This window comes from Aulostomus chinensis, chromosome 6, assembly GCF_037954235.1.
Source record: "Aulostomus chinensis isolate RoL2024-O1b breed Wild chromosome 6, RoL_Achi_v1.0, whole genome shotgun sequence".
Lineage (NCBI taxonomy): Eukaryota > Metazoa > Chordata > Actinopteri > Syngnathiformes > Aulostomidae > Aulostomus > Aulostomus chinensis.
Window position 1 is genome coordinate 14806178 of NC_141325.1, and position 10800 is coordinate 14816977.

Below are 10800 nucleotides of genomic sequence, written 5' to 3' on the forward strand. Positions count from 1 at the left end.
TGGCTCCTCTGGTCTTGGGCCATCCTTGGCTCAAGGCCCACAACCCCCACGTTGATTGGTCAGCCGGTAAAATTTTTAGCTGGAGCGCGTTTTGTCTCGCCACTTGCCTGCGCTCAGCCATTCCCCCCTCGGCGAGCTCCGGGACCCCTGAAGCGGCTATTCCCCCGGATCTCTCCGTTGTACCGCCAGTTTACCATGACCTAGCCGAGGCCTTCAGTAAGGATAGGGCGCTATCCTTACCCCCCCACTGGCCTTATGACTGCCCAATTGACTTCCTGCCGGGCACTCCGCTGCCTGCTAGCCGTTTGTACAACCTGTCTAGACCTGAGCGGGAGGCTATGGAGAAGTATATCAGCGAGTCACTGGCGGCCAGCATCATCCGTCCTTTGTCCTCGCCGTTAGGGCGGGATTTTTCTTTGTTGACAAAAAAGATAAGTCGCTCCGTCCATGCATCGACTTCCGGGGACTTAACAGCATCACTGTTTGGAATAAGTACTCCTTGCCTCTGCTTTCAGCCGCTTTCGAACCCCTCCAGGGGGCGACAGTGTTTGCTAAACTGGATCTTAGGAATGCCTATCATCTAGTTCGTATCCGGGAGGGGGATGAATGGAAAACAGCATTCAATACCCCGTTGGGCCACTTTGAGTATCTGGTGATGCCGTTTGGACTTACCAACGCCCCCGCTATTGTCCAGGCGCTGGTCAATGATGTGTTGAGAGACTACCTAGACCGTTTTGTTGTTGTTTATTTGGATGACATATTGATTTTTTCACGCACCCTGGACAAGCACGTCCAGCATGTGCGGTTGGTGCTGCAGAGACTATTAGAAAACAGACTGTTTATTAAAGCTGAGAAGTGCTCCTTTCACCAGTCATCAATTCCGTTTTTGGGCTACATCATCGAAAGGGGACAGCTCAGGGCTGATCCGCTTAAGGTGCAGGCGGTCGCCGAGTGGCCCACCCCGTCCAATCATAAGCAGCTCCAGCGGTTCCTGGGGTTCGCCAACTTCTCCCGGCGCTTCATTAAAGACTTTGGCCGAGTGGTGGCGCCACTGACTCGCCTCACCTCCACCAAACTTGCTTTCTCCTGGCCGGAGGAGGCGGAGCAAGCTTTTCAGACCTTGAAGACTCTTTTCACTGCGGCCCCTGTGCTTGCGAAGCCGGATCCCACCAGGCAGTTTGTTGTGGAGGTGGACGCCTCGGTCACCGGGATCGGGGCTGTGCTTTCTCAGCACGCTGCACTGGACCAGCGCCTTCAACCCTGCGCCTACTTCTCCCATAAACTGAGCCTAGCCGAGAGGAACTACGATGTCGGGAACCGGGAACTGTTGGCGGTTAAGCTAGCACTGGAGGAGTGGCGGCACTGGCTGGAGGGGGCGGAACAGCCGTTCGTGGTGTGGACCGACCACAAGAACTTGTGTACATCCAGACGGCGAAAAGACTGAATTCCCGCCAGGCTAGGTGGGCTATGTTCTTCGGTAGGTTCAACTTTACGTTAACCTACCGCCCCAGCTCCCGCAATACCAAGGGCGATGCCTTGTCCCGACGGTTCACGCGACCGGAGCTTGACGCGGAGGAGCGGCCTGAGATCATCCTGCCCTCTGAACGGGTGCTGCTCTCCTGGGACGTGGAGGCCGTAGTGCGCAACGTCTTGCTGGCAGAGCCGGAACCCGGGGGTGGTCCACCCCACACTCTCTTCGTCCCGGCGGGAGTGCGCTGTCAGGTCCTGCAGTGGGGACATTCATCGAAGCTGGCGTGCCAGTTCGGTTCGAACCGAACGCTGTCTTTGCCTCCGGAGGAAATTCTGGAGGCCGTCCATGGAGAGGGATGTCCGGGAGTTCGTCGCGGACTGCCACGATCTAAAGGTAAGGACACCATTCTCACCATAGTGGTTCGATTCTCTAAATCTGTTCACTTTGTTGCGTTGTCTGGGTTACCGTCGGCTCGAGCAACTGCCAACCAGTTAGTCCTACAGGTTTTCCGCATTCATGGAATCCCTGTGAATATTGTGTCTGACAGAGGCCCACAGTTTATCTCTCAGGTCTTGAAGTGCTTCTGTGCCGCTCATGGTGCTTCTGCCAGCCTCTCCTCAGGCTATCACCCGCAGACCAATGGTCAGACGGAGTGGGCCAACCAGGACCTGGAAGCTACGCTGCGTTGTGTCCGACTAGGCGGAGCACCTACCATGGATCTAGGACGCGCACAATGCTCTGACCTCCTCGGCCACCAACCTCTGCCTCTTCGAGGCCGCGCTGGGGTTCCAGCCGCCGCTCTTCCACGAGCAGGAGGGCTTACGCACAGCCGACGCAAACAAGAGGGTGGTGGATAGGCGGCGCACACCGGCGCCCACATACCGGGCAGGACAACAGGTTTGGCTATTGTCCAAGAACATCCCTCTCTGTGTCAGCCACTGGCTCTGGAGACTCCCAAAATGCAGACATCCTTTGGGTTCTGTTGAGGATATTACACAGCACCTTAACTGGAGCTTTAGGCCTACTCGGAGGTATAATGATGAGTGCTTCTGGAGCTCTAGCTGGACCTAAAGCTCAAACTATAGTTGGATATGGAGCTGTTGTGATCCTTGTGCTTGTGGTCCTGAAGAATATTAGACTTGTACTTCAAGCAATGAAGACAGTGACTGCACAACCCAGGATCCTTCTCAAAGCTCTAATGATCTGTTTGCTTTTCACTCTACTGATGGTTCAACATGGAGTTCTAATCATCATTAGACTTGGACAGCTAGTGAAGCTTGTAGTCCAAATTCTGGTGATGATTTGTCATCTCATTAGATTTGGACTTGAAGCTCTGGTGATGATGTGGTCCAAACTTGAATTTCTCATGAGGAATGTACATGGAATTCTACATCCACCTATATGTAGGCTGAAGACCAAATATGAGTAAAAGTACTCTTCATAGAGTAAACATACCGGGTTGGGAGCCTTTTTGGCTAAGAGCTACCGGACTGAGGCTCAGGAGTGGATAGGAAGAGAGAACAGGGACAGGATAGGGAAGACAAGGGGGGAGGGGGAGACAAAAACAACAACAATAGCAGAAAAACGAACAAGCAAGCAACAACAACAACAAAAAAACCCTCCCAGGAAACAGCCACAGGCCCAGCACATGCCAGGACCCGCAGCAGAGGAGCACCAACCCCCGCCCGGAAGCAACCCACGGTGAGACGGGGCAGAGAGAGAACGCCGGGCACCCCCTCCCCCCCTCAAAGCACGAGCAGAGCCCAGGGACAAAGGGCCCCTCCGGCCCGAGATCCGGCCAGAGCCCCCTAAGGGGTCCGCCAGCGGCGAGGCTAACACCCACCCACACCCCACGCCCAGGCGTGGCAACCACAGGCCACCACAACGACCAGGCCCACCCCCCACCCCCGTACAGAGGTATCCCCCAACCTTCCACCCCCCATCCCCTCCACCCATCCCCTGTTCTCTCCCTCCACCCAGAGCAGGTGGGCTCCAGGCCATAAGGCACCACCAGCCAGCCAGCCAGGACCCCCCACTCACCCAAGAGGCCCAGCCCGCCAGGGTGAGCCGAAGGCACCCGCGTCTGGGACCACCACCCCCATACAAAAAAATCATACCCTCATCTTCCTCCATACAGGGGCTGAGTACTCCATAGATGCGAATACGGTCCAAGACACCTCAGACCTAGTGGAACCACCAGCAAGCAATCCACCGGACAACGGCAAGGCCCCCCCCCCCCACCACCGCCACCACCACCACCACCACCAGGGGAATCTCAACGCTATAGGCTGTCTTCACACAATGTCATACGAGTTTGACTTTATATAGCTGTAGTGATGATGGTGTTTATATTTTAAAATAAATTTCTATGAGAACCATATAGTGTTGCTTGAAGTTCCTGTTATTTCTCAAGGGTCACTGAAAAAAGTGATGAAGACTGTTGATTTTAACTTTTTATAACTTGTTCCCTCTATCAGTCACTCAGCCACCACAGCAGTCAAGTAGTGCCCACAAAGTGAGTGAACAAGGAACAAAAAAATGAGAGAGCAGGAACAAATATGCGGAGGAGAGGAAATGAGAAAGATAATTAGTGGGAAAAAGGTAAAAATTTAAGAAGAAGAAAAGGTGCTTTAAAGGGTTTATCACGTTCATCACTCAATTTGATTTGGTTGGCAGATAGAAGGTCAAGAAGGCCGCAACTCATAATTGTGCCTCTCAGCATGACTGGATGAGTTGTTTCGGGTATGAAAGGAATCAATGCATGTGTGTTCTTATGCTTTTATGCCTACCAGGAGCCATTTCAATTTTAGAACTTGAGAAAAAAGACTTTTTGTCAAACTTTTTATTACATTATAGCCACATTCTCATTAAGTACATGTTCAGGTTAAGCATTCTGGTAATGGTTTAAGGTAAGATGAAATGAGAAATACAGTTTTAGTTATGGGCTCATGAATGTTCAAATTTGTTCATTTGTCTTTTGCATGAAATGAAAACACTGTCTCTGAGTATTCTGCTTCTCGAACCTCCGTCACATGATAGGCCCAAAAGACTTTTCCTCACATAATCACACAATCCTGGTGAAACAATTCATTTCACCATCAATTTCGATCCATGATGTCTGACAACATGTGGAAAGCCTGAAGGGGTGCACGATGAAATTATTCATCCAGATTTTTCAGAGAGAATTTGCCACAAGTAGCATGTTCAACTGCCTCTGATGAGCAGCTCTCTGATGGGGATAGTTGAGCACATTTCCTGTTTTTGGTTTATGTAAATGTCAGTCAATAGCCACAAGTCCATTCCTTGCTTAAAATATGGAACTTTTTACAAGTGAACAAATAGGCATTTGTTTGAGGGGGCCTGTAAGGCCATGATAGAGGCCAAGGAATGTTATATGTTGAATAATGTTATTACAAATATAGGAGTAAAACTGTGTATGTGTGTGTGTGTGTGTGTATGTGAGAAAGAGAGAAAGAGACAGAGGTAAGATAGTGTAGCGCCCCTTGGTTGCTTCAGTCAACAGGTTCAACATCCATGATGGCACAGATGACAGGGGGAGCATAATTACAAAAAAACAAAAAACAAATCTTTATTAGTAGCAAAAATACATAGTTTATAGTCAACAGTAAAGACAGGTAGTCCACCGCCTAAGAGCAGCCCATGGGCCCAGGGTGGGAACTAGACCCAGCGCAAGGATGTACACAGTCACTGACATGACTGTCACAATCCATGGGATGGCAACCACGCGCGCACATATACACACAACACACACACACACACACAATTCCAGCCACCTTGCCCCAGTCAGTCCTGTTCCACGTCCAGCGTCACTCCAGCAGCATGGTGTCCAACTCGGGCAGCCAGGAAACCCCGCCTTGCCCTCGCGGCTCACCAGCAGCTCATGCCTCTTATCACCTCATCAGCCATGCTCTCAAACACAGGTCCGCCCCAATCAGCCTCCACTTACAACGTCAACTCCACACGGCTACATTAGAATTACAATCAAGTCCAAAACTAAGCTGCCATTGACATTATCATGGATTGAATAAAGGAGATCTGTGTGTTGGCAACCAACGTGACAAGCCATTTTTGGAACATTTGTTCACTCATCAATAACGTATCTTTCGCTTTTTGTTCTGTTTGCAGTTTTTTCTTTACTAAATGATTCAGACAGCGTCACAGAATATGTCGATTTTAGTTGTTTGATATTGATGGATCCAGTTTGGCTGTTTTTAAAAGCATCTTAAAAACTGCAGACATGACTCAGAGTGGCCACCATGTCATCGCATGGTTGCTAGCTCGATCCCTACTTCCCCAGAGGCTGTGCTGATGCTTCCTTGAGCAAGACTCTGAATCCCTAATTGCTCCTGATGAGAAGGTTGGCACATTGCATGCTTGTGTGGGTGTGAGATGGTGAGGCAGTCCTGCAAAGCACCTTGATTCTGATTAATCACAGACCTTTTCTTGTCTTCTTCAGCTACAGGTTATAGTTGTGGAGTTTGACTTTATAGAGAACAGATTGAATTTGGAGTGGAAAATTCATGGCATTCCTTTGTACTATTCTTGTTTTTGAGATTCATTCAATTTGTTTTACTTTTTTTGCTGTGGGCTTCCTTTTTCAGACGAAGAACTTAAATAAATATTTCTGCTGCTCTACCACTGACCTGTTATCTATTAGGCCATCATTACATACCCACAGATTGTTGTTGTTTATTGTACTTCCCCCGTCTGCTAAACTATTGACTCTAGGACTCAAGACTCTCGAGTTCCTGGACAGTTACATCCATTTTCCAATTTTAGACCAACAGAGTCATTTCCCTTTGGGGAGTAATCATTTCATTTTTCTGATCACGAATAAAGTCATTGCAGGTTTGAGTTGTAGGAAGTTTGGGAAACAACATTTTTACAAATGTGGACACTTAAAACCATTTGCCTGCAGGCCACCATAGATTTTCTAACAGGTTTGGAAAAGGGAGTTGAGAGATGATAGTTTGCCTCCTGCAATTAGATAACACCATATACACACTCGTCCTTCAATGTCTGTGTAGGTTCTCATTCATCCAGGTCATCGTAGATCCGTCCAGTTGACCAGATTTTACTTCGCTTCGATCGTCCTTCAATATAACAGTGAAATATCCAAAGGAGCTGCACATGTCAAACAATGTGCCTCAGACAAGAACCTTTTTTTTTTCTTAAATTTTTTGAACTTGTTTCATGAGGTGCAGCTGTACAAGTGTGCCGTGCCAGATTCACCAAGCGCTGGTATCTTTTGGAAATGTTTTTAAATGAGTTGTGTAATCATGATAAATTCTACCAGTCCCAGAGCAAATTAGCATTATCTGCACACTAAAAATACCGCTTACTGACACAAAGTCAGCTGTCCGTACCAGTTGTGGAGCAGCTCCATTCATGAAAATGGCACAGAACAAAAGGAAGTTGAAAGATGGGCGCAGAAACTGTGGCTTGGTTTACAGAAATAGATCGGCAGAAACACTTGTTATTTAAGAAGTGGAAGTAGTGAAATTCAGGCACCAGTAAAGCCCAAGAATGTAAAGAATGGCACAGTGTTGACGTAGGGATTGCATCTCGGCTGTGGCAAACAGCAAGCCATATAAAGGAAATAGTAGGCTATTATTTTATGATAAAATGTGGAAATCCCGATCAATCCACTCATTTTAAAATTTCACATGGCTACAAAAATTTCCATAAACAGAGTGCCATGGCCTGATAATCAACATTATTGATTTAATTATTATTATGATTATTATTATTATTATTGTTATTATTATCATTTACAAAACAAGCTTCAGCATCACCACTCTGCTATAACTACCCACATTGACGTTGAAGGTGGGACTGATTTACATTAAAGTGATGTCTACATTTTTTCACAGCAGGTAACATGGATGTGTAATAAGCTCGGATTGATGTCACATCTAAGTAAAAACAAAAAGAAACATATAAATAAATATAAAATCAACCTACTTGTGGTGAACATATCCCCAGGTACAGACTGGTGCCCACAATGTAAGAAAAATCAAAATCAATTTGCCTCTTAAAGTAGATTATTTGCTTTGGTCCCTCATACTTAAAAAAAAAATTAGCAAATAGGGATTAACCTGTAAATAATAAGTATGAATTTAATTTTTTTAAAAACTAGTTTAAAAAGAATCCATATGTGTAGCCTACTGATAGTCAACTGTTTGACTTTAATGGTCATCTGTCCAACTACTAGTAATCAACAGAGCGGTATTGCCCAGTGGAGTTGCCCCCTGCTGGCCACTAGAAAAATGCAGCTTTAAGTCATCTGAGAAATTCATCTTGTCAGACCTGGAGTCAGCATAGAACCACATAACAAATTGTCTTAATGCATTTTATTTGATTGTGGGGTCAAAAATGGGGACCCCAGGGTGAGTCAGAAAGTGTAAGGTTTAGATTTGCTCCTGAAAATCCTGGTCTCATTGAAGACTGAGTCAATGAAGCTGCTGCAGGTTTCTCCTGACAGTGGGAGGCTGTGTGAGCAAATGTGGGAGGCTCAGTTTAGACACTTAGATAGTCGGAGAGAAGAGAGGTTTTCCTTCGTGAAACCAAAAAAACAACAAAAAACATATGTTTAGAGTGACATTTGTGGCCCTGAGGATGAATTAGTCTCAAGTTTTTCAGAGGAATCTCAGGCCCCAACCCTCTCTCGCTGTGATGTCATCAGTTGCAGCCTCTCACTCTTTGAATTCTTAGAACACAAACCTGCATTTTACTTGATGGCAGTGATACAAAATTCCAGGTTTGATCTAAAAATTCTGTCATTGATGTAAAACTTGTGTCGTGTGTAATTCCTGAAAATGCATTTATGAGAGAGGAGCCAGCAGCTGATCATTTCAGGATTCTCAGTGTGTTCACCTGGTGTTAAGAAAGCCTAAACCTTTTCAACAATGAACAACGTCTGGGCAGTTCTGAGCTGGCCTGTCAGAGCAATATATGCAGTCCTTTGCTTCATGTTGACTGTTGTCTTTGGCCAGTCAGCCGACCCCCCGGTCCGCCCTCCCCGTCGCTGCACTGAGGACCAGGTGCCGTACATAAGAAGACCTCCAAATTCATTTATGCTCTTTGCAATGGAGCAGAGGCCAGCAGTGATGGCACTGGTAAAAAATAGAAACAGTGCCAAGGCAAATGTGAAGCTGGGAAGGATGGTAAGTGTGTGTATTCAATCAGTGTTACACAAATGTCTTTGTAGTTTAGTAAAGCACCAATTTGTAAAAGCGCACTAATGACACAGATACACTCATCAGTGTAGATTTGTGTGTGTTTCTGGTCATATGCTAAAATAGGCTCATAGCTGTGCATGTGCACAACCAGCCTGTAGGAGTGTGTGTGTTTACTGACAGTGTGTTGTCATGTGTCCACAGTGGAGGTCTCTGTCAGACGACCAGAAGGCCAAATATGTCCAGCTGGCTGAGGAGGGGCGTCGACGCCATGCTGAACTCTACCCCGACTGGTCCGCCAGCATCAACTATGTTAGTTGATATTCTCACTTCCAGCACACACACATCGATAGATGATCAGCTGATACCAGAAGGGAACTCTAACGTGTCTGTTTTTGTGTAGGGAAGAAGGCTATACATCAAGTATAGACAAAGGCGTCCCTGCTGAGTCTGCTGAAGACTGGAGCAGGAGCCTTGACACCCTCTACCTACCCCCCAGCACTGCTGCCGGAGCTGGGACCACCGGACCAGACCACCTGAAAAAAAATAAATCAATGATAAAAATAAAACAATAAATATGAAGTCAATCAAAGTTGTTTGAATTTTTCTATCAACAACAGCATTAAAGCCTCAACCCCTGAACTGTAAATGTGGCCTAACTTCTGATCTGATGTCAGATGTCAACACTCTCCTCTCCTTTCTTCTCCAATGTGTTGTGAATCCTGATGTGAGGATATTTTACTTTTGAAGGAAGTCGTTAAATGAAGAAGATGAATTGAAGTGTTAGGTAATGTCTTTTTTTGCAGACCTAAAATTTTCATGAGGGCAAATAAATGAATTTGTGTGCAGAACTGAAATCCATCAAAAAAAGAAATCCATTATTATTCCAAAAAATTCAATGATGCAAGAATTAAGGAGGATTTTTATATTTTGCCAGCAGAGGGTAATAAAGTACTTCCAGTGCAATGATGCCTACATGTGACTGGGTTATGTTTTAAATCAACCAAAAAAAAACCAAAAACATATTAAAACATTTAATCAAAGGTTGGTGTCACAATCAAGTGAACTCCATGATGGTGAAAAGTTCATTTGCAGCATTTTTCAGCTTTTTTTTTTCATTTACCTTCCCAAGTATTGAGTAGAGGAAGTACAGTCGGTGGTACCGCGCTTCCTCTGTAGTTAGAAAACCAACTGGACTCCATCAGTTGGGGCTGGTGAGAAAAGCTCATGAGGACCACATCTAAAACTTCCTCAGTCTGAACTAAACTGGGAACCACATTTTTATTACGCTTCAAGCCGCTTCTGAGAGCCATGAAAGGTTTGTGCAATAATGATCACATATTGAAATGCTGTTGCTGATCATTGATAACTATCGTCCGTTTCAGTAGAGTTTAGCCACGTGTCCTTCTGCATCTTGATCAACTTGTTGCTGCATCCATCCATCCATCGTCTTCTGCTTATTCCTGTTAAGGGTCGCGGGGGAGCCTATCCCAGCAGCTGTTGGGTTCACCCTAGACGGGTCACCAGTCACAGTCACAGGGCCAACACATATCGACAGACAACCATTCACACTCACAGTCACACCTACAGTCAATTTAGAGTATCAATCAGCCTCGTCCCCTCTTGATGTCTTTGGACTGTGGGAGGAAGCTGGAGTACCAGAGAAAACCCACACAGGAACAGGGAGAACATGCAGACTCCACACAGAAAGATCCCGTGCCTGAGCTGGGACTCGAACCCAGAACCTTCTTGCTGTGAGGCGACAGTGCTAACCACTGCACCACCGTGCCACCGATCTAAAATTGTGTCGTGTAATTCCTGAAAATGTATATATGAGAGAGGAGCCAGTAGCTGATCATTTCAGGATTCTTCGTGTGTTCACCTCGTTTCAAAAACCCTTAACTTTTTCCAAAATGAACAACCTCTGGGCAGGGCCTGGCATTATTTGCAACTGTTTGCAGTTCGAGCCTCAACCAGCAGAGTGCATGTACCTACAGTATACTGTATGTGGTCACCGACAGATAAAAATAAAATTAATTCAAAATGTAATCACTTTTTAGCCTGTATTTAGTAGCACCTTCGATTTCAAGTGCTATGTGTCTACCCTGGATGAATATGTATCAAGCAGAT

General features: G+C 46.2%; 2 protein-coding genes across 2 annotated transcripts; both read left to right on the forward strand.

Annotated features, from left to right (window-relative positions):
• Nucleotides 1-1467: 1467 nt before the first annotated feature.
• On the forward strand, nt 1468-3799 carry LOC147260223 (uncharacterized). Its single transcript, XM_086205389.1, has 2 exons — nt 1468-1864; nt 3609-3799. Exons 1-2 carry the CDS (start codon nt 1468-1470, stop codon nt 3797-3799), a joined length of 588 nt encoding a protein of 195 aa, XP_086061515.1.
• Nucleotides 3800-8288: 4489 nt separating this feature from the next.
• On the forward strand, nt 8289-9237 carry LOC147260224 (transcription factor 7-like 1-B). The gene is made up of 3 exons (XM_086205390.1): nt 8289-8658; nt 8875-8982; nt 9074-9237. Exons 1-3 carry the CDS (start codon nt 8401-8403, stop codon nt 9116-9118), a joined length of 411 nt encoding a protein of 136 aa, XP_086061516.1. The 5' UTR covers nt 8289-8400; the 3' UTR covers nt 9119-9237.
• Nucleotides 9238-10800: the final 1563 nt, after the last annotated feature.